We start from the raw sequence: 25,769 nt of genomic DNA, 5'->3' as shown, positions 1-25,769 counted from the left end.
CAGTGGCCCCGTTCTGCTGAAGCCACCCATCCTGTTGAATCTGTATCGCATTGAATCATGGTGCCATAGAAGTTTGAAGCATTTGAATGTGTTGATCCGAGTTAGCGGTCACTGTCACTCCTCCTTCTTCAAAAAAGTACGGGCCGATGATCCCGACACTGTTAATCACTCACCACACGGTAACACGTCTACTATGCAGAGGCTTTTCATGGAGTTCCCGAGGGTTTTGTACACTCCAATAACGGTAACTTCCGAACTCGCATTCCGCAATGCATTGATAACGAAGGAAAACAGTTGAGCAATATACTGTTCAAAGAAAGAAACTTGTAAAACATAATAACGTAACTTCCCATTCTGTAGATTCGATTCGGGTTAATACAGTTTCGTTAATTTCCACCATCTGTTTTTTATTGAACCTTCAAATTAGGGAGGGAGTTTTGCCGCACCCTGTATATGCCAGAAATGGGAGACCCCATGGGTAGCCTATCCTTCATTTTATAAAAATTATTATTAAAAGTAAAAAGTATGTAGTTACAAATGATTTCTAGATTTCTTCTGCTGCGTTTTTTATGCTATACTGGAAAACATGCTGAAAGGAATCATAAAGGAAAATTTGTGAAAATTTTGAGGCTTTGCAAGTGGGAGTACTAGTGTTGCCAATAATGGGTCTGATACTTTTATCAAGTTTATGATGCTTAATTAAACATTTTATGCCTGGTATGAGGAGGGGATTCATGACAGACGAATTAAAATTAATGATATTAAATTTATTAAAATAAGTGGAGTTCGTGCCTGATGATGTGAACTTGTTCACGAAACTAGTTGCACCGAAATTGAAATAAAAATATTTTCATCGTTCACAAGTAGTTTATTTTAATTGATGAACTTGATTAATTTTATAATCTTTACAATTATGTATGTCTGAAAAATGCTCTTTAAATAACTAGATTTAATGGTTTCATTGCGTAATATTATTTTGCAATCCTTTTTTTTTTCTGGTGTTTATTGAATAACTCTATGGAACACGTAACTACTTTTTAACAACATTTCTGGAATCATTAGTGCAATTAGTGGGTTTGTGTATTGTCAATTTTCACCAGTGTTATACCAGTTAATTGTAATTTTTACTCAACAAGTGATCATTTAATAGTTTTGTATAAATGTAATGTTACGTGCAATAAAAGCTAAAAATCTATGTTTGTGTGTCACTGTTTAAGTTTAACGCCCTCTAAAGAATTGTATTGATTATTTCCTGGATTATATACAAGTAGCTTTCAACCCAACAGCACAGGGGCTAAGAGTTTAGCTGAATTATTATTGTATATGATGAAGATGTCACCCACGTATCGGGCATAAAAGAAAATGTCTTTAACAAAGAGTTTGATATTGCTATCACAGGAACTTCAGAAAAGAAAACCATTAAAAATGAATTAATTACCCTCTTACAAAGATCAGAGAAGAAAATGAATAAAATACATGAAAATCATGCTTTGAACACACTTTATTGGAAGACCATAAGATCTATAAAGAATAAACTTAAAGAAAACAACGTAATATTTGTAAAGGCAGATAAAGGTGTCAGTAATTATTGATAAAGACTCTTATATTCAAAAAACTGTAGATTTCATACATAACAACAATTACATCAAGCTGACTAAAAACCCAATTAACAACATCATTAGGAAAACGAAAGAAATAATAAATAACTGCAAAGAAACAGTACTCTACTACTCTACTAATTGTTCAACTCCTAAGTTGAACAATTCCAATAATTATTTTTTCAATAGTTACTTCACACCTATGAAACCTGAAATCCCTAGACTATATTCACTGCCAAAAATTCATAAAGAGGGTATGCCTATACAACCAATCATTTCTTTTAGAAAAGCCCCTACTTCAAAGTTGGCTAATTTCATGTTTAACATTTTCAAGCTAATCGACTTCCAGTCTAGTTTTTCCATTTCACTGCAATTCATTAATCATACCAAGAATATTGACCTTAATAATAAAATCTTTATCTCCTTTGCTGTCACAAATCTATATTCCAATATCCCCATAGAATATACTCTTCTACTTGCATCACATATTCTTCAAAAATTCAGTAACAACAATACTATTGTGAATCACCTAAGCACAATTTTAAGACACATTGTTACACAGAACTACTGCCTTTTTGATAATAATTATTACAAGATTAACGAAGGCCTGCCCATGTGTATGTCACTATCAGGGCTTCTATCTGAAATATTCCTCGACCACATTAAAAATACTTTTGTTAATGACTGTAATCCTTTTAAACAATACATAACTACTTGGGTTAGGTATGTTGACAATGTTTTTTGTATATGGGATGGAGATCTCCTCTCACTGGAGCTCTTCCATAACTATATTAATCAGCTACACCCTAATCTGAATTTCACTTTGGAAATAGAAAAAAACAAAACACTTAATTTTCTCGACTTACAACTTAAGAATATAAATAATATGATCTGTTTTGATATCTTTCGAAAACCGACTAATGTCAATACTACAATTCCATATGACTCCTCTCATCCTTTATCTCATAAATTCGTTGGCCATTCATAGGCTTCAAACGTTTTACGATTTGGTATCCTTCTAGCGGGAAATTTTTCACGATACCTTCGTGAGCAGCAGCAGCTCCATTTTTATGTACCTCGGCATAAATTAACAATATGTCTGTTTGTTCTGCAAAAGTGAACAAATTTGTGGTTTCTCCCATGATAAACAATAAGAAATTAAATTCTTCGTACAGCACTAGAAAAATCACTACACCAACAGCGTTAAGCACTAATTAACATACGATATTTAATCATCTGTCAAGCAAAACTTATTAGCGCAATACTTTCAGATATTTTACTTCAACTTTAAATATCTCGGTAATAATTTAATATTACGGGGCATATGTTTATATGAACTTTTTTATTTATTTTGTGCTGAAGAATACATCCCTAAAATAGTGCCGTGCAATTCTGAAACACCCGGTATAGTTATATAGTTTGCTGCCTATATATTTCTTATAGTTATTGAATAATTAACAAAAATTCTTTGCCACTATTCAACATATATTCTTAAGTCATTACATGTTTTGGTAGTTGACTTAGGTCGATGTTAATTTATTTCAAAGTGCAAATGTTACAATGAATTTCGATATTGATGACAAATTTAACATGATGGAATGCTATGTGTTATCAAATAAGAATGCGGCGTTAGCGGAATGATACTTCACAAGAGATTTTAAATGATAGAATTTTGGCATATCCAGTATGAAAACTTAAATGCAGGGAGATACCTCTGTTAGGTTCTTTTTCCCTTTGTACCCGATTCCCGTAAAATAAAACGCACCACACAGTTTAATCGCTTTATTTCACCACTTCACAACTCAACATAACCTCTCATAACATAACCCTCTCGCGCCCGTTATATCGCTACTATTGATTTCTTTTTTTTTACATTTTATTATTTTACTAATAGATGGCACTACACCTCAATCTATTAAGGCAATTGAGCCTTATGTCGACAATTTACCATTAAATATGTTTGAAATGACATATTTTCAACATGGTGCTTCGTACCAGTACTTAATGCCAGAGTTGTTAGTGAAATTTCAAATACATACAAACTTAGAAAGAATTTTTGTTATTTATTCAATAACTATAAGAAATATATTCAACAAACTCTATACAGGTTTCCCGACATTCAACGTCAAGCGGATACCGGGTGAGAGGCCAACCCATACCAGTTCTGGTAAAAATAAGAAAAATATTTCTAGGTCGCTTAGTTAAGTGGTAATTGATTTTTGACATGTTAAAATCGTCCCGGCAGATCATATTTTTAGGTACTACGGTCAGAACTGTTCGCAATATAATTTAGGCTTTTAATAATGATTAATATAAGTTAAGGTTAATGTTTTTTCCAATGATATTTTCAATTTGTTGTTTATGAAATTGTGACATGTTAATTGATATTAAAATACCCCAGATAAACGAGGAACTCAAGTCATGGTAGCAACTTGAGTATCACAACATACTGGGTCCTATGCTATGGCTACTAAAAATCCTTTTATACCCTACAATTCCTACCATAATTCCAAATTACCACACCCATTCCCCATAAAAATTATGGGGAATAAACATTATTCTCCGCAGGGTCTCTCCATAAATACGTCTCCGCCAAATCTTGTTAATTCTACCCCCAAGTAATTAGACATTTCTACAGGCTCGATTTGTTTCTCCGTAATCTTGTCGTACATGCTTTAGGTTCTATTCTGGAACTTGATTGTTGTTTTTTCCTTGTTAATTCTTAATATCTACAGGGTGGTTCAGTTTTTAATCGGGAAACGTTACTAGGATGTAGTACTTGCCAAAATAACACAAGTTTTTTATATAAACGTAGGGTCGCAACTCGTTTAAAAAAACTTGTATATTCTAAAGTACTAGTAGACTTTAGCAGCTTCTTTCATTGTTTTGTATCATCTGCATACGCATCTAATGGAATGTTTTTTATTGGATTTTGCCTTTTCCTTATTACATACTAAAGAGCTAGGTTAAATAATGTTGGTGCCATCTCCTTTCTTTAACCTTTGTGTGATGACTGATATTGATTTTTGTAGGCATAGATCTTTGCTTCTTTTGTTGTGTCTGTATTTTACTATAAATAACGATATTAATTGTATACTTAATATACACTAATAATTAACATTAGTGGTGTTAGTATAAAGTCTCTTTTTTCTCAAGTACTAATAAATTTGTTGATGTTCAAACATATTTGGAAACGTCTGATTTATACACTTACGATAAATATTCCTATTTCATCCTATAATGACGCTTTATATAATCTCAATTGAATTTATTTTCATCTATTATGGATTTCGAGTGTTTGAGTGTGCAGAAATTTCTATTCGTTAATAATAAATATGAGCTCACCGGGAATAAATTAATCTGTTTACCCATATTATATAGTACTATTTATAATTTACAATATATATTATTTAATAAATAAACATGTATTAAAATTATTAACGTCTCTCTTTTTGAATGTTATCTGTATAAGCTTTATTTAAAATTTTGCAATAAATTATCTATTTTATTTGGTGACGTTTTTTATTACTTCTGAATCTCTTAGCTTACTTCTCTTAGCTAAACCTTATTTTATACTACCTTTTTGTCGCAACTCGTATGAGTTGTACATGTATGATAGCTTTAAATAGGTAACTAATGTAAATATCTAGCCTGCCAATCAGCTTATTTCTCAAAACGTTCTTTTTTACTTTCTATCTTTTGTATACTTGGACTCACACTTGGAACAACTGCTCTACTTTTCACTTGTTTCTTACCTGTTTAAAATTAATACTGTGTAATAAGAAAAATGTCGTTTGGTACTAAACTTACATTTTATTTATCGCTTGAATCATTTTAAATATTTTTCATACTTATCTTTAACTTCAACTAGATTTAACACATTCACAGCCAGAACCTTTTTAACGAATTTTAAGTTCGGGGCCATTACATATGTGGACAAAATATTCAGTTTTTTGGGTATGTTGCGCAAAGGTCCCACGACGAAAATTTTCAAAATTAACATCCAATTCAAGAAGAAGAAGAAAACAAGATATTTATTTGGACTTATATAAAAAAATTATAACAATAACAAATACGAAAAGAAATACATATATAAAATAAATATAAAAAAGAGTCCAAAAGGGCTATAGACCTCAGTCTTCGTGCCCATCCAATTCAATTAACATTAAATTATCATTTCTGTAAAGATATTTGTGGCAATGTGTCCAGGGTAAAATATCACACGGTTTACGCCAATGCGATCAACTCCTGAACATGCGCGGAAGGTACCTCAGTGTCCAACTAGGTTTTGTTTGAATGTTGTTGGTACAAAAACATGTCACGAAATCTAAATTGGGACACAAAACGACCACTCACACATCAGATCGTTGTGGATATCTTGAATAATTTGTCTGGCAGTGATAAGCTGCCAGTGTCTGGCTGCGTATGTGATATATTTTTTTTATTATAAGCAAAAAATATATGAAGCATTTTCTTTGGACTAATTATTTATATGGGAATAGTTCGTCTACCACATCTAGTAGATTATTGGAGCAGGGAGCCAATGTTTCAAAATGAATTTGCTTCTGCAGCTATGTCCCAGTATCTATCCTAGCAAAACAATATACATTGATGAATCGCTAGTTCTCTCTCTCTGAGTAGCATTGCAACCCAGGATAGGTTTTAGTTGACTTTTCAATTTGTCTCCATTTGCTGGGGTCCAACATTAGTTCCTCTGGTCGTTCTATATTTAGAGTCCGTAGATTTACTGCAATATTATATCCCCACTTTATCCTTGGTCTTCCCTTTGGGGACTCTTCCCATACCAACTTGAAGATACGTTTCTCTTGTCTCCGAACATTGTCGACCCATCTCAATCTTTCTGACTTTATTATTTTTACTATATCTGGCTAATTATATAATAGTTCTCTATTAGCCTTCATTCTATACTGCTGTGTGATATTGTTCTTGACTGATTTTAATATTATAAGATTTATAAGTGTAAATATTTAAAATTACAGCAATTTTTAATGGAGGCTATACTTACAACATAGAAATTTATGCCGGCAATCGCAAAGGACGCCATTCAGAGTAGTAATGAAACTGCGTAATAAAGCCGAGTCATTGCTGGATTGCGGAAGAACCGTGGCCACGGAAAATTGGTACACTAGTCTATCATTGGCAGAAGAGTTGCTAGTGACATCTAATTAGCATTTTGAGGAAAAACTGCAAAGGAAATACGCATGAAGTGATTGAAAAAAAACAAGTCCGAACATTTTGCATATAATCGGGATGCAACAGTATGTTTATACGTGCCAGAGAAGAATAAGGTGGTTGTGCTTTTAGATGCATATGATTGGGGTGTGGAAGACATACAAGTAGCTAAACCTAAGATAGTCAAGTATAATAAAATTGCAGGCGGTGTAGATGTCATAGATAAAATGTTGGGCGCGAGTATACTGTCAAAGGAAGGACGTTGCGCTGACCTCTAGCATTCTTTTATAATATACTCGACATCAGTGGATCAGTTTCTTACATAAATTATGGAGAACACAATCTATATTTGAGATCCAAAGATCAACGCAGAAATTTTCTGAAAGATCTCTCTAACCAACTATGTTTGCCTGCAATTAAACTTCGTAGTAGCAATTCACTTATGATCAGAAATCATTTTCTTCGAGATGCAATTCAAACGGTGCCTGGAAGACGAATTACAGTAGCATCAGAAGGATCTAAAGTACCTCATAACAGTCGTCGAACTTCTATCGTTAGTATAGAGATATGAAACAGAAACAACGTAAAACTAGAAAATCTTGTATCCGGTATGCGATGAACATTCAAACGCAAAAACGACATTAATAAATTGTAATAAAAAGACAATTGGTACACTAGTCTATCTTTGGCAGAAGAATTGCTACATAGACAAATACATTTAATTGGCACCTTGAGTGAATATATTGCAAAAGAAAATCGTAAGGGAACTGTTCTTTCCTGAAGAGAGATAGGCGTTACGTCCAAAAAATTAATAAAATAAATTAAATTCGCAAATTTAAGTACGAAATCGTTGAGGACAAACAAATAAATAAGCGGAAGTGGTATTTGTTTACAATAAAGGGAAATTACCTGTTAATCACTTAGATCAAATATAATTATACCAGTCACCACATAGAAAAACTGCCGAATGGTATCGAAACGTAGCTTTTGATATTTTATTGAATAAATGCGTGTTGATCTATCATCTTGGATTTTCGAAAACAATTACTTATTCAATTTTTAATGTGTGCCCAATTGACTTGTGATCTAATATCTGACTATTCGAAGAAGAAAAAATTCTTTCCGTTGATTTATAGTGCCGTAACATTTAGTTGGATCGTTTAAATACGAGATAATTTTGTTTAAACATTAATATTTGTAATGAGATCAATACTCTATATCCTTCTCCTGTAAACCCATCTGACGTCGCGCCTGATGACGACTTTGCTGTGAGTCGAAACATATGTAACACTGATCCTGAACATTTAATAAATTTTCATCTTTACATCTAAATTCCTCTATTAATTACTTATGGTTTATGCAATGCTCGCCTTTCTCCAGGAGAAAAAATGCAAGCTGTTACATCAAACAGAAATCGTCGTACACGTCAACTGTCTGAAAGAGAGATGTAAATCCTGTCTGCAAGATGTGTTACGAAACAATAAAAACAAATCATGGGTGGTGTGTAGCGAGGATGTTAAAGGATTCGAACCTACTGTAAAGAATGTGAAGGTTGCCTCATTTGTGCATTAATTGTTTGAATAAAAAAACATCACTACGGTCGTCAGTCTACATGGTCAAAATTATTAAATGCTGAATATCTGGAGTTTAAGATGAGAAAAAGTGATTCGGTCACATTGACCGAGTCGGCGTTGTTAAGAAAAATTTCTCGATCATATTGACCGAGAGAAGAGTCAACGTATTAAAGTAAGTAGCTGGCAGTAAGAAAATACTAAAATGTGGAATAGTTTTAAAGATTCTTTTATTATTTAATTAAATTAAACTCAAATAACGCTTTTTAATGGTGGTTTAATAGATAATAATATAAAATACCTAGTGCAAATTTCAAATATGAAATATGTATTGGTATAGTAAATTTCACGAGAATTGTAAATGATACGATTGTAAAGCATATGACATGATGCATATTGAAGAATAATATGGACCGGTATTGCGGTTGTTCCCTAAAATAATCCGCTTGGTTACCATTTGTGGAAGAGACGAACAAACCATACAGTTTGCTGTACTGTATTCAATCCAGTGTATAAATATAAAATTAATCGAAAAAATTCTTAACAAAAAAAATTTTTTTTCTTTGGGCGTTTTTAAACATTTTCTAACCTTCTTTAGAATCAAGTTGAAGTGCGAAGGTGGAAAAAACTTCACAATATATCTATATACTTAAGCTAGGGAACAATGTTACAAAGGGTACAGTGCTACAGTTTAAATTTTTGCGGGAGAAATGCTTTAAAATGGGGAACCATAAGCGTATAATATATCTAGTTGTAACCTAATATGTATCCTCGAAATCGATATAGAAATACAATAAAATAAAAAATGCAAGAAAGAGGAAAAATTTGTTTTTATTTAAATTGACTTAAACAAAGCTTGCTAATGGATAATTTAATTAAACATATGTAATCTCTGGATGCATTACGAGACTACTTTACTTTGTGAAACACATGTGTTAAGTTAACCTAAAATGTTTTATTACAAATTATCTCCAATAATCACTGTACCAAATCGGAAAAAAAATGTAAAAAAATCATTAAATAAGTACCGTGTACAAAATCTGGTTAAAACCGGTTCATATCACAATCATTTTCCTAATACTATTTTAATGTTGTTATCCAAACCGAGCTTCAGGTGAAGTGGAACAAATATAAATTGAGTAAATTTTTATACGTGTTATTATTAGCCTAGATAAAATCGGTTCTGATAACGAAAGAAAAAATACACTGATGCTTAAAATATTTTCAATAAAAAAATTATAAATATTAAAAATGTATGTAAAGAAACTATTTAGTGTGACTTTTTAAAATATAGTAAAAACAAGAGTGTCATATACCGGGTGTTTCATGTAAAATGACATATGCGATGATTTCGAAAATCGTGTGCAATTTTGTACTTGGGTATGGAAAAATTATGATTGAATGAAATTTTTTTCTTCAATGTACTATTTTCCGACGAATGCTCTTTCACCAATCACGACCAAGTAAATCGTCATAACATGCACTACTGGTCACATGAAAATCCTCGTTTGCTAAGACAAGTTGATCATCAAAAACCTTGGTCAGTTAATGTCTGGTGCGGCATTGTTGGCAATAACATAATTGGACCTTTTTTTATTGATGGCAATTTGAATGGAAAAAAGTATCGGAATTTTTTGTTGAACGATTTACCGGTTTTGTTGGAAGACCTTACTCTGGAGCGAAGACTTGCGCTATGGTATCAGCATGATGGATGTCCATCTCATTATGCTCTAGCCGCAAGAAAAGTTTTAGACGAAATGTTTCCTGAAAAATGGATAAGACGTAATGGACCGGTGAATTAGCCAGCTAGATCACCCGACTTAATTTCTCCCGATTTCTTTCTTTGGGGTTACCTCAAAGAGAAAGTTTACAACCAGGTTCCAACAACACCAAACAATATGAAAAACCGTATCAGAGCAGCTTGCGACTCAATAACTGAAAAAATGCTTGGCAATGTTCTCTGCACATTGCCAAGCATTTTTTTACGTTTTCAATGAGAATTCAGAAATGTTTAGAAGTGAATGGTCATCATTTTGAGCATTTAATCGATGTATAAAGGCAACTTATACCAATTATTTATTAATTTTTTTTATTCAAATAGTTTTAAATATTGTTTATTTAAAAAAAATGATTAAACTATACTATTAATCAACAACAAGTATAAAATGTATAATAAATGTTCAAATATTTCCCCAGCCACTTCAATACATTTCTTAACCCTTCTACAAAAACTTTCTTTACATCTTAAAAGGTTTTCATGACTGCTATTTATGCATGCATTTCTTATCCGCTCTTTCATGCATTATCAAAATGACATATGCCATTTTAAATGAAACACCCTGCATAACAAGATTAGCAAGAAGACAACGAATTTAAAAAACACACGTCGCGTACGTTTATAAAATTGTAATAGAATCATTGTTAGATTGTTGGAATTAATTTAAATTAAAAACATTGATGTCGTTTTTCTTATTTTTAGAGAAACCCAGAAGCGTTTTTTTAATAAATTGATCACTTTATAACAATAAAAAATTATCTCATTATAAAACGACATTCAATGTTTTTAATTTAAATTAATTCTAACAATCTAACAATGATTCTATTACAATTTTATAGACGTAATATAATAAGAACACATAAACTCACAGATTTTACAGTAAATTATATAGATGTTAATATTTTCAAAAACATTTTCCGAACATATTGAACATCTTACAAAACTTTTCAAAGCAATAAAAAAAGAAGGCTTTAGATTAAAGTTTTCAAAATGTAATTTTTTTTAAATCCGATTCAGTAAAATATTTGGGCCATATAATCCAAAATAATTCAATTCGACCAATAAAGGATAACTTAATTTCAATTAGAATTACGTTAGGCCAGAGGTTCTCAAACTAATTTCTTTCTCGTCTACTGTGAGAATCAAATATTTTCTAGCGCCCCTTAAATTTTTAACTTTATCCCAAGTAGAAAATCGCTACGCAATTATTATTAGTATATTATATTCTAGTAACGAACTGTTCTAATAAGACCAATAAAACTCAACTTTGGAAACATTATTTAGCAAAACCTTTATTCATATTAAAACAAATATTTAAATTTTAAAACTAAGCTAATGTGTGTTTTTAAATTTGATTTTTTTTATTTCCACATTTGTTGTCAGTTCTATTAGTTCTTCGTCCAACTGAGATGATCCTGCTGTGTTAACATTTGAAAAAAGATCCAACACCCAATCTGGTATTTCCAATTTTAAAATGTCCTGAAATCGTTCTTGGAAATCACTATAAAGGTTCTCCAAATGTTGGCAGTAAGCAAGCAAATCATCGTTGTTCAAAGATGCAACTGATAAATTAGGATAAATTGAAAAATTGTGTCAGTTTGGCTATGAAAGCAGCAACAACATTTTTTGTTTTAATCAAGTTTACGTCATCACCTTGATATTGTATCATTAAACAATTTATACAAGTTTGCAAAGTACGCAATATCATTCTTTGATGCGATGAGGTTGTCGTGCAATTCCGTGTCTTTTTTTCCAAAAACACTATCACAGTGTTAAACAGACTGTAAAAACGAGTCAAACAAGTACCAAAATTCAATTTTTTGACAGGGAAAAGTAGTGAGTTGTTCTTGAAGTTTAAGAACAAATTCTTGCCTTGATAATGGTTTCTGACCTCTTTTATGATTATATATGACATAGGAATTAACTGCTGCAATGTTGACCATATTGTAGAAAAAACAAAGAGGCCATCTCCTGGTCTGGTTTATTCAATAGTTTCGTTACCAAGAGAATACTGGTAAACCAGTTATCCATTGTGATGTTGCGGGTTACTTTATCTTCTTCATTGTCACTCACATCACTAAAATCACTGGCTCCCACAGTATCATTCTGTAATTCTTGATCTATGAGTGGCCTATTTCGATCTAATTTGCTGTTTTTCGACATTTTTCCGTCTGCTTATTACTAACGCCACGTCAAATGTACGTCTCATGTACAAACGTAATTACTAAGTACACGTACTCTAGTCTCGCACCTACAAAAGCTGCATGCGAAACAAAAAAGTAAAGTGTCGGCACATTTCCGTCGTAAAGGAAGACGGGGGGAAAGCACTTCTGACACGACAGAGCGCTAGGTGCTAACATCTTGAATAAAACAATCGTTTGAGGAATATTAATACGTAAATTTTACGTGGGTTATTATTCTAGGTTTAAATATGCTATGAACCCTTTATGACGCTTTGTCATAGCCGGAGCGCCATTCGTAGCAGCTGATATAATGTTCTGCAAGCGAATTTTCTTCTCATCACAAACCTTTTCTAGTGTATTAAATATTGTTTCTCCTTTTGTATCTATCTCTAAATTTCTAGCAAACAATAGTTCTTGACATAAACCTCACGTATGACAACAACAATGCTTCATTGCTCCGTAAAGTCCTTATCCAACTGAATTGAAAATTGATTAGTTTTCAGATGCTTGCACAATGAATGACATGGATGTTTTCAGCCATCTCATCAATTCGTCATTGTACGGAACTATTACTTTATGAATTTTTTTAATAATGGTTTATGAAGCACTGTAGGTATAACTTCTTTTACTGCTGGTAAAATTAGCTCCTCCCCAATTGTGTGTAGTTTTCCTGTTTGAGCAATTAACAAAGAGATTTTGTACGAAGTCTTGTTTAAAAGCCGCTGAAAAAAGTTTTTAAACAGTTGGCTGATCTGCGTACTTCTTTTTCAGCTCATGAAAATAGGCCACATTTTTGTCTGTTTTTATCAGAATGCATTTTGTTAAAATGATCTTGTAACCTAGAAGGCAAACAAGGCACATAGCCGAAGAGGGATTTGCGAGATTTTCTATAAATCCGGATTGTATTGCCGTCTCTTCCTTTTTGCTTCCGACATCGTAATTTTGTCGTTACAAATATCTTGACTTAAACTTAATTAAAGATTTGTGGCTATAAAAAACTTGCTAACGATTACGCGTTGGGACCGAAAATACTAATGAAAATAAAATAGAAATAAGCGCGTTTTTATAGGTTTAAAATACAACACGCACCGACAGGAATAAGTCATACATGCAAACAGCCGGGCGCACATCACGCCCGGCTCCTACTTTGAGAAAGACTGCTTTATAACAATAAAAAATTATCTCATTATATATATTTAAGTTAATTATTATAAATTATGAATTTAGAAGGTAAGATAGCTAGTGAAAAATGATGAGATTGATGAGATACAAAAGTTCATACAGGGTATTCCATTAAAGAAAACGTAATTTTGTTTCGTCATAACTTTCTGACTGACCCTGTATACTTAACCTCTTAAGCGCGTATGTGGACAACCTGATGTGCGATTCGTTTTGCCACATGCGAACATAGTCGTCACACCTAACATCTTTATTTCTAAAATCGTCATGCCCACCACGTAAAAAATGAATTACAGTTTCTGCTATAAGGTTTATTTCATTATTAAAAAACATAATAACTATCACATAATAACTATCACTAGAACTAACACTAGACCTAGAACTAGTAATGTCAGTCAAAACCAAAAATAAAGTGTTTCCAAGAATGATATTCAGAAACATCTTTAACAGATGCAATTCATAATGGTATGGGAACAAGACAAAAGTTATCTTTGTGGCTAAAGCATTCATCTATGACAGAATTCCCCTTGAAGAAGGAAGAATTGTTCAAATCGGTTCAACACATTGTAAAAAGTAATACATACGAAAGACGAACACAATTCAAAGACAGCATGCCTGGGGACAAGTGGTTTAAGGCATTTTGTAGACGACAAAATATTGTCTTTCGGGAGCCCGAAGCTCTGTCAAAATCACGCGCAATAATTACAGAAGAAGCAATATGAAAATGGTCCAGAGAATTGAACCACTTCTACTTACGTTCGTTTACTTTGCCAGAAAGTACTAGAAATTGTTTTAAACGAAGTGGTCTTTTTCCACTAGACCCGAAAGATTGGCCGTAGATTTTACAAAATGGCTTCAGAATCGATTAGAAAAAATAACATTGAAAGCTATTGATTGAATTACCATGGAAGATTTAAATACGACAAAGAAAGGTCTTTCTCATTTTAAAGGGAGAGATTGAAACCAAAAAATATCGATGCAGATAAAATTAGTACTGTCTTAAGATTATTTGTGAGAATCACAAAAAAACCTAGGACCTCAAATCTAGTGACAGTAGAAACATATGCTGTACAGGCTGATGAAGCATTAGCAATAATATTCATAAGACTTAGTTACGAGGAAGAAAAGTTTAGGAATTATAAGTGTTCACTCTGCTCCTAATTTTGTCATAAGAATTCAGTTAATTTCTTCAGTAACTTTAGCGCATTTTGATAAGAGTACCCTTTTTGCTTAAAAAAGTACAGAGAATAAGAATTTTTATTCAAAAAGCCAAAAAGTATACTGTCAGAAAAGTTATTGTTATTTTAATCCGTAAAGAATACGTTACAGAGCGTTACTGGCTATAGTAGAACGGACTCCATAATCGCCTTTCTTATGCCAAAAAACCTCATATATATCCTCCTATACCAAATTTGAATAGAATCGAAATGAATGAATGAATTGGTGACTTTTTCGGTGACTGAGTTCGTATGCTCTTGATATTAGTCCGTGTAAAGCCTCTTTGTAAAGTCCGTGTAAAGTTCCTTGTACATCTCCTTCATTCTCTTCCATTCTTGTCGGTCCCAAGCTACCCTGTGCCATGTTACTCCTCCACAACTCCTCTTAAACTCATCTTCCCAGCTGGCAGTTGGTCTTCCTTTTCTTCTCTTTTTGTCTATTGGGTACCATTCTAAGATTTTCTTGGTCCATCTCTCATCTTGTACTCTTATAATATGACCCGCCCAATTCCATTTTCGATCCAATACTATTCTTCCAATATCCTCGATGTTTGACTTTTCCGTTATCCATTCTTTTGTTTTTTTTTCTTTCTTCGTAATGCCAGTCATCCTTCCATGCATTGCCCTTGCTGTTACTCTAATCTTATTAATTATTTTGTTTGTTAATATCCATGTTTCGCATCCATAAATCATGACAGGGAGGACACACATTTCCCACATTTTTTTCTTTTTCGACATTTCTATGTTTGATTTCCATATATTTTTGTATTTGTTAAACATTTGCCATCCCATTGCCATTCTCCGTGTTATTTCTTCTCCCGTGTTTTTAGTTGTAATCTTTTGTCCTAGATATACGAAATGCTCTACTTTGTCGATTTCCTTTGCATTAACAATTATTTTATTTTTTTGTTCACAATTTACGTACATTGCTTTTGTCTTGCTCATATTTAACTCCAGACCAGTTTGCTTCCCTCTTCTCGATATTGTTTCCAGCATTTTACTTCCGTTTCGTTTTTTCCTATAAGTACTATTTTATCTGCAAACTTTAGCCTGTTCAACCATTGCCCATTTATTCTTATTCCCAGGTCTTTCCATTCTTCTTCTACAAACATTGTTTTCAATACTGCATTGAATAGCTTTGCAGAAGTCACATCATCTTGCTTCAGTCCATTTCCTAGAGTTATTGTCCTTTTATTATTGTTCATTTCGATGTTTAGTTTTGTGTTATTAGTTTTGAGTATGTCCCCGGATAGAGTAACAAAGAGGAAAAGAATTTTTATTACCGATTTTTCAAACTTATTTCAGCATAAATAATGCGTCGGATATGTTCAAACCACTAAATCGTACGAATTTTATACTTTAACTATAGAAGTTAACCAATTATTCCTATTTTTATGTAAAAATTTGACCTTTTTTCTAAACTAAAAATTTTTCAAAGTTCAATTAATGATATGTAACCATAGAAAAGTGATGTAAATACAAATTCTACACTCTCTAGACTCTCTATTGTTAGAGTATAAAATTCGTGCGATTTAGTGGTTTGAACATATCCGACGCATTATTTATGCTGAGATAAGTTTGAAAATTCAGTAATAAAAAGTTTTTTCCTCTTTGTAATATACGATGTATGTAGTTTAATATACGGATATACTGATCTTCCATACCAGACGTTTGTATGACCTGTAAGATTGTTTCTGTTCTTACATTGTCAAACGCTTTCTCAAAGTCTACAAATAATAAGAGCATTGGGAAGTCATAATCATTCGATTTTTTTATCAGTTGCTGCACGACAAAAATATTGTCTAACGTGAACACGTGTAATATTAAATAAAAATCAATTTAAAAATATAATTTGAACACCCTGTTTCTCCAAAATAAAGCGTTTGTCGAGCTATATGAAGTTTTGTGTTAATTTTAAAAGATCTATCGACTGTTAAACTCCTGCTACAAAAACCTGAAACACCCTGTATATATATTTTTTGGTGATGAAACAATTCCATATTTATCTCTATTAAAGTAAAGTACCTAGTTTAAATAACTATCATATATGTATTTGAAGTGTTGTGATAAGTTTCTTATTTGTTGTTCGAAACACGCAACATCAAATAGAAATTAAACAATAATTGTAAACGTGAGTGAGATTATGTTTAAAAACGTGCTTTTTGTGTGAGCGCCTACGTTTACAGATAAAAATTTTATTACTGGCTATTACGATTGTTAAATAAAACAACACGCAGCGCAAAGATAGCGCTAAGAATTATTAAAAACGATTCAACCACAAATAAATAAAAATATAAAATAACAAACGGTTAGAGTTTTTCTCACTTTTCTTAATGTTTCTTTGTTCGATTCAATTTAAAATTACAGTTATAGTTGTTTTACGTGGAACAATGGTAAAGTTGAAAAACAAAACGTTCGGAAAGGACGTTAAAAATGGGTCGCTATTTAGGACAACGCCCACGTTCTGGCCTCCATTTTCGACAAATACGTTTGTATTTCCATTACCGACAATAAGCAACACTTCGGCTCGTAAATCAAACAATCAAATCGCATAGTCACAGCGAGTAGCAGTAGTAGTCGGTCGTGAATACGTGATTGATTATTCCATTCCGTTCCTCCATACCAGTACACGTTCGTTGCCATAAGCTGTTGGGTATGAACGTGCCACCCGGCACGAAGACATCAGTTTGTGACATTGCAAATCCTATCCTAATGAAACCGGATTATTCTAATTTAATAGAATATTGTTAGTAAAGTAAAGCTGCTGAAATATATTTCCATTCATAAATAAAATGCTTTAATGAATAAATTAATTATTATATTTTTTTTTCTTTTCAGAACCAAGTGGGGTTCTTATTGACACCACAATGGACAAATTGCACTTGAAACGCGATGGTCCACCGCCCCCATCGGTTGAACCGCCGTCGGAGACCTGTTTCGTCTGTGGCAATCGCGGCCACCAACAATCGTACTGGTTGAGCGCGAAACAGAATCCTACGAAGCCGTCCGAGCCGTACTTCCCGTTTCTGGAGACGCACGAGCCGCCGGCCGGCTGTTGTCCGGTGAAGAGGGGTGATGGGGCCGCTTCTGTACCCGCTTGCTACCTCTGCTACTCGCTGTTGCTGCAGCAGTGGGACGCGTACGAGCGCACGAATCGGCCTCACGTCGAGCGCATGTACTGGTTGAAACGTGTTGACAACGGCGCGTATACTGGAGCGGAGATGGGCCTGCAGGGCGAGTACGCAGCACAACTGCTCGGTTTAGGCAACGAGGGCGGTTCCTCGGGGGGCCTTAGCATTAGGACGACCGTACCGGGCGCTCCTCGTGAAGATCAACCGATTAGAATTAGTCCTTCGCCGAAGATTACTCCAGTAAGTATTCTCTAATGAGAAATAATATCAGACTTTTATTTTAAAAGTAGACAAGATGTGGAATGAGGGAGTGTGAGAAGTTAGCCCCCCATTTTTTGATTTTTAAATTTTTCATTGTTGTTCTAGATTGTTCTAGAGTTGTTCTATTTTGTTCCAAAGCGGCAAATAGAAAAAATAAAAACTCGGCGAGAAAATCGAAAAAACGGGTTTTTCGACTAGCCCCCATTTTTGGAAACATCAGATTTTCTTTGTTGTTCTGGGTTGTTCTAGTTGTTCTAGTTATTGTTCTAGAAAACCAAAATTATGGGATACAGCATTACAAAATGTCTAGCTGATTACTGTGACTATAGTTTTTCTATTTTCAATTCCATATTACAAATATATACTTATTATCAAGGAACAAGTATAGCAATCTGGAACAGCTATTATTTTCAGTAGAACAACTCTATAAAGGACACTTTACTCTTTGAAAATTAAAGTTTTTGGAAGTTTCAGTCAGTAATTCTTGCGTCATTAAATTGCAAGCATCTTGCGGCTTTTAAATTACACAATAACAATTAAAAAACATATATATAACGATCTAAAATAACTCAAACTTTGCCGATTCAAATTGTTCTAGGTGTGTTTTACGTTTAAACTAGGGAACAAACGGTTTTGCAAAACATTAATTTTGCAAAATCATATCTTCCTAAAAATACAGAAAAATGCAGACCTAAAAAGAAAAATAATAAATCAACAAATGAATAATCCACCTATTCGATCAGAAAACAAAAATACACTATTTGTATTATACATTATGTATTAAAAACTAAATATCTCTGTGTCCCACCCACACAGAGATATATTTATACAGGGTGATTCACATAAGAACCGACACACAGCAGGGATATGTAGATTACAATAAATTAAGATGATTCAACGCAACTTAAATAAAAAAAAAACCCTTTTGTTAATTGGTATCAAGCGCTTGGGAAAACACTTTCCAACGGACCGGCTTTCTTGATCGCATTGTAGTAATGTATGAAATCCGCCAAAAGGTTAAAAAAATCTGTCAAAATTTAGGGTACCATCACCCTTAATCAACTCTTTGAAATGCCTCAATTGAGTTCAATTTGCTACCAATTAATACCCTTGGTGTACACGTAATGTATACCAAATTTGGTTTTTCTACCTTAATGTATTACGAAGATATTGAACTTTTTAAAAATTTAAGAGCCAACTATGACGACCTATAACTCCTCAGGTGTACAACTTGATATAAAGGTAAGTTACTTTAAATCATCTTAATTTATTGTCTTCTAGATGTCCTTGCTCTGTATCGGTTCTTATGTGAATATAAATATATTTCTGTGTGGGTGGGATACAGATATTTAATTTTAATATATAATGTATAATACAAATAGTGTACTTTTTTTGCTGATCGAATAGTTGGATTATTCATTTGTTGATTTATTATTTTTCTTTTTTGGTCTGCATGTTGTTGTATTTTTAAGAAGATATGATTTTGCAAAATTAATGTCACCAGAAAAACCTTTTTTTCCCTAGTTTAAACGTAAAACACGTCTAGAACAATTTGAATTGGCAAAGTTTGAGTTATTTTAGATCGTTATATATATGTTTTTTAATTGTTATTGTGTAATTTAAAAGCCGCAAGATGCTTGCAATTTAATGACGCAAGAATTACTGACTGAAACTTCCAAAAACTTTAATTTTCAAAGAGTAAAGTATCCTCTATAGAGTTGTTCTAGTGAAAATAATAGCTGTTCCAGATTGCTTTAGGTATAATAAGTATATATTTGTAATATGGAATTGAAAATAGAAAAACTATGGTCACAGTAATCAGCTAGACATTTTGGCAGCCAAACCTATTTTTAGTTATAACTTCGTAATGATGTATCCCATAATTTTGATTTTCTAGAACAATAACTAGAACAACTAGAACAGCCCAGAACAACTAAGAAAATATGATATTTCCAAAAATGGGGGGCTACTGAAAAAACCCGTTTTTTCGATTTTCTCGTCGAGTTTTTATTTTTTCTATTTGCCTCTTTGGAACAATGTAGAACAACTCTAGAACAATCTAGAACAACAATGAAAAATTTAAAAATCAAAAAATGGGGGGCTAACTTCCCGCACTCGGAATAAGAGTACTAACAAACAGAAATTAATGATATGTTATGGATAAAAAGTTTATAACATTATAAGAGTTTAAAAAACACAAATTATCTATTATTTTAAAATTTTCTGTTTAATTTACATAGTTATTTTTCTATTTGAATCACATTGTAAATATTTATTACTTCTAGTAATTCTTTTATAATAGGTTTTTAACACACTGATTCTTATTGTAGATAAATGTAATATAGTAATGGTTTCTTATGTTCTCCACTGTTTACCGCAATTTTACTCCCTAATACTGTCTTTTTGTTTAAATCTTTCAGCGTTGCGTATTTATTCTAAATACAATTTTTTTTAAGTATCCGAGTTATAAACACAACATTGAAAAATAACAACATTCTATTCACTTTTCGTCTTACTTTATGGTAACTCTATAACTGTTAAAAACCCTCCGCCTAACGTAAAATATAATTTGCACAATCTATTAAGACAGTATTTGACGTATCGGGTGCCATGTTGAAATCTTCTTCAGAAACAACTTAGTTTTATTTATGACAACAGCTGCGACAGCCTATCAACTTATACCACTTTGTATTCTTGTAGCTTTTCGGTATAGCTACCAAAGATGTTCGATTTTAAACAGTTTTTGTCAGTCACTGATTCGCTACTTGGGTGTTGCCTTCATTCGTCAATAGGGTAAACGCACCAGTGTTTGACCTGTTAAGGATTTTTTAATGTTAATGTTTGACCGAGTCATATTATTTTTCTTGTAGATCCCTCTGCCTTTACATAAAATGATCAAAATATAATTAAATACACATCTGATTCATTTAAAGTTGCTTACCCTACATATAAAATGTAACATCATAAAGTAATATTTTAAAAAAGTTAAAAAGTAAAACAGTATTTCGCATTTAGTGTTTGACCACTTTGGTTACATTATTTGACCAATAATATCTAGTCTTTGACCTTAAAACCGTAAATGTTTGACCGATTCTTAATATAATATTCATCTTCATTATTTGTCATACGATTTTGTTCACAAAAAATGTTTATATTTTTTGACTCTTTAAACGGAGCAAAATGTTCTTGACTTAACTTTTCATCCAAATTTTGTGTTTTCCAACTGGCTTTTTGTAACAGGAATGCTGAATGAAACAACCATTCAATCAGTAGTTTCTCTTCATCAGAATTTAAAAATGCTGGTGGGCCCATTGTCCTCTGCTTTGGTGTTTTTCCTTTTTCTTTATAAATAAGAGTTGACTTTGGTACATTAAACATCTTGCCTGCTTTTTCATAAGATAAACCCCTACTTCTTGCATCGAGAGCCTTTTGATGAAGATCTTGTTCACTGTTAACCTGATTCATATTTGCTACATTTTCTATATAGGTTTTTCCATTGTTTGATAATAATTGACCGCCATAAGAGTCAGTATTTGACCAACCTTTTATCCTTTTAATTTTACAGATTGATTACTGCTTAAGTGTGTTCAATTACTTTTATTGTTATAAAAAAGATTTAAAAAAATTTAAAAGAACCGAACATTTACACTTATATTTATTTATACTAGGCTTAAATATTTATAAAATTTAAAATCGGTTAAAAAACTCAGTGTTTGACCTGTTTGTGTCCTATAAATGACCAAAAGAAGAATCAGTAATTGACCGCATATTTAAACTGATTGTATCTTACTTTTAAAGTATAAAAGTTTTGGTCAAATACTAAACAATTTAAACGGAAATATACAAGTTTTAAAAACAGGTATTACAAATTTTTCCATTTTATTAATGAAATATAGATACTTGTGAGATTATAAAACAACCAATTCGTCTAGTATTTAACCGGTCAAATACTAATTTTTCATTAAATTTAGAACTAGTAGTCTTTGACCGGCTTTATATTAACAAATAATTAATTAAAGCGGTAATTTTTTAATATAACCAATAGAAAACATTATTAGATCACTGGAAACAAAAAAAAAACCCATACATGCAAAAAAGGCTGAATAGTACTTGTTTGGGCGAATTTCTAAATATAAAAATTACCCTTTTTAGCACGATGTGAATAGGCCGACAGTTTGCGCGAAATTAAACAACAAGAACTCAAGAACGGTATGATTGTGGACTTTTTGCGTAGTAGGGGGTGGAGAAGAGACTGGTGGCTATTTATGGATAGATTTATTTTTTTTTTTAGATATTCCTTGGATCCTTATTTTTGAAATTTTTTTTATAAAAACGGTTAAACACTGCCCAACGGTCAATTACTGACGTTTTACCCTAGTTACTGTGAATCATGTTGTGTGGTGTTCTTTCTTAAGTTACTGTATTGTCGACTCCGAGGCCTGCAGCGAATGGCTCACATGTCGAATCATATTAAACGATTCGAAGTGTGAATAATGTAGTGCCGTGCATGAAGTTAAATAGTTATTGAAATTTAAAACTTTGCTGAAAAAATACAAAACTGTCTAAAAATTATTACAAATATTCAAAATAAGTTTAAAATTATTTAAAAGCCCAAAATTTGTCCAAAATCATTTAATGTAGAGCCACATTTTGATCATTTTAGACGGTTTTGAACAAGTTTAGACAAATTTTGAGCTTTTGTTGATTCACCATTCGTTTTTCTGTGAACGTTTTATTCGGGCGAATGAACCATTCATGCAGGTCTCTGATGCCCACCTGATGGGCATCAGAATCCTAGTATCGTTGTTTTATGACCCGAAGTTTATAGACACCTTTTTTTGCTACAGAATTTTGATGATCTAGAAATTTGATTATCTATTTATTTCAGATTTATATATTTTAGAAAATGTAACATTTAAAACATTTTTTAATCTTTTAATAAACTTGTAACATTTATTAATCTCGAATATGGTGTAACAGGTACCTGCTAGCGTAGGGTAGAGTTTTATGTGATGTAATAAGAGATGGTTAAGATAATCAGTAACAATTCTTCTTCTTACTTTAAGACGTTTGTCTTGTTTAATTAAACATAGTCTATGCTGGGAAGTTGAGTTCTAGCTTTCATGTCATCGTATAAAAGGTCTTCTAGGGCAGTGATTCTCAACCACTGTGCCGCGGCACTTTTGTGTGCCGCGAAATTCTAAAAGTGTGCCGCCAAATTTTAGATATATAATTATGTTAATATTATTAAATAATATGATTTAAAAAGAAAAATCCTTTTAACCTTTTTAGTTTTGTCCAGGAACAGATAGGTTCCTGTAACAGAACGACCAAAATGAGTTCTGTAATCGAAAGGAACGGTATTAGTGACAGTATCCAGAATTAAACGCCCCCATTTCATTAATATGAGTGAACTGAACTGAAAATGTATAAATGGTTAAAAAGAAGAAAGCTTAACGATGATAATAGTGATAATGATAAGTTAGCGGCCAAGTTAATGAGCCCATGCCCGGTACAAGTAAAATTTGCAAATTGCAAATTCAAATTTTGCTCTACAAATCGACGAAACAACAGATATTACAAGAAAGAAAGCTCAATTAATTGCATTCGTTAGATTTATTCACGAAAATGATATAATTAAACAATTTTTATGTTGCTACAGAAATTTGATGATCTAGAAATTTCATTTGATGATCTATTTATTTTAGATTTATATATTTTAGGGAGTTACCTCATTTTACAACTGGCAAACATATTTTTGATGTAATCAGTTCATATTTAGAAGAAATTAAAGTTTCATGGAAGTCATTGGCATTTGTACAGATGGTGCTCCAGCTATGACTGGATATCTAAAAGGATTTGTAGCACATGTTAAAGAATTGAATGAGGATATATTAATTATCCATTGTTTTTTGCATCGAGAAGCACTTGTTACAAAATATTTGCCATCAGAATTGAAAATAGTTCTGGTCTGTTTGCTCTTGGCATTCCATCTTATTGTTAGTAGTCTTGAGACTTCCATACATTCAACATGTGGTATACTTACAGTGTCCTGGATGCGGTATATCCTGTTAATGACATTAGCGTATTCATCTCCTCTGGTCTAAATATTCGAACCTTGCTTTCTCGGGACATACTTAACGGTTGAATCGGACGATCTTACCGGCCAGTGCAAATCGCCAAAATGAGAGGTAAGGTGACCCGGAAATGCAGCCTTCAGAATGTTGGTTGCGGCTCGCGCCGTTGCTACATCCTGTTGGAACCACATGTTCCCTAGTCCCAATTCATCCAATTAAGGATGTCGTTGAGCATGGCTCTGTAGTAGTCGCCGTCCGTAGTAGTCGTTTGGCCACAGCCGCGGTATTCTCAACAGAACGGCTGCTCCGGTACCGGCTAGACCTGGCAGCATCTCATGTTGTCCCACACTCTTCAAAGCGAGTGGCTAAATGCCGTAGTATTTGCCCAGTTAATGTTGGACTGCCGGGATATCTGCTCCGAAATTTACGCTGCACCGACAAATTATTCCGTAAAAGAATCGAAACAATTATTCCGCGTTCTTTAGGAGTATAGCGATCTATATCTTGTTGACATCTATAATCTTACTGATGACTTTTGCGCTACCTAGTATATAGCCGTCAGAGTAGTCTCCAGATGTCGTTTTCTGTCCTGAGAGTTCCCATACTGAGTGAGTTGGCCGTCTCACCTTGCTTAAACATTCGTTAGTTCGCATTATACACATTCGCATCATGTATAGGCTACGTACATTCCACGTAGCGATCTTTTTGTTTTTATAAAGTTGCATTTTCTTGTGATTTAAGTGACTATACCAGTGTGATTGCTAAAGAATTTAGGTGATGTTTGGAATTTTGTTTATTAAGTATTTCATCGAATGTTTTGAAACTTTAAGAATGTATTTGTCTATTATCGAACTATACACAATAATTTTTTCATAGAAAAATAGTAACATTTTAGCGACTTATGCGCTATCTCTCGAAACACTCATAAAAAAAAGTTCTTCCACTGCTGCTGCTATAACAGTCAATTCAGAACCTAAAATAAAAAAACTAATATCGATGTTAAATTAGAAGATATTCTCCGTACTATGACCTATGATTTTACAGAAATATTGAAATTTTACAAAATGGCGGAGTTTTGAAGAAAACTTTTATTTTTCTCTAAAAAAGAATCGCCGTTTTTCGATGTTAAATCGACAGTTTACATCCAATTAAAAATATCCTAGATCATGGTACAATAAAACATATTTATAATAGTTGGAGTTGTGTATTTTTATGATCGTGTGAATTAAGTAAATTAAAAACTGCACTTAAACGATGATATTTATTGTAAATAACTTAGTTTTCTTATTTTAGTTTTCTTACTTGTTTTAGAAATGACAAAATGTGAAATTTTTTTTTATAGGCTCGCAAATATGTAATTTAAAATTACATATTTGCGCCCCTAAAAAATTTTCATTACGTAACTCAAATCACCTCAAATGAGTGCGGTAATGATGACTTATCCAAGCAGTCGTAGATAATAGTTATTTATATTACAAGTGGGCTAGAAACATAATTACTGTACGAGTGTGGAGAATTGCACGACGAGGTCGTAGACCGAGTCGTGTAATCACACGAGTACTGTGATTATGCTCTAGCCCAC

The 25,769-nt window shown here is 32.7% G+C and overlaps 1 protein-coding gene across 2 annotated transcripts in view; it reads left to right on the top strand.

The window, feature by feature from the left end:
- The window catches only part of LOC111425848 (MAP7 domain-containg protein plexus), a 79,046-nt gene that overhangs the window by 7,847 nt on the left and 45,430 nt on the right, over positions 1 to 25,769 (top strand). For both annotated transcript variants that reach the window (XM_023060135.2, XM_023060124.2), the window contains exon 2: positions 17,557 to 18,089. In XM_023060135.2, coding sequence (XP_022915903.2) covers positions 17,586 to 18,089 — 504 coding nt within the window. In that variant the 5' untranslated portion in view covers positions 17,557 to 17,585. The remainder of the gene's footprint in view (positions 1 to 17,556; positions 18,090 to 25,769) is intronic.

The sequence above is a fragment of the Onthophagus taurus genome, chromosome 7 (genome assembly GCF_036711975.1).
Source record: "Onthophagus taurus isolate NC chromosome 7, IU_Otau_3.0, whole genome shotgun sequence".
Lineage (NCBI taxonomy): Eukaryota > Metazoa > Arthropoda > Insecta > Coleoptera > Scarabaeidae > Onthophagus > Onthophagus taurus.
The sequence above is the reverse complement of the archived record's forward strand: the minus strand, read 5'-3'. Positions and strand labels throughout refer to the sequence as shown.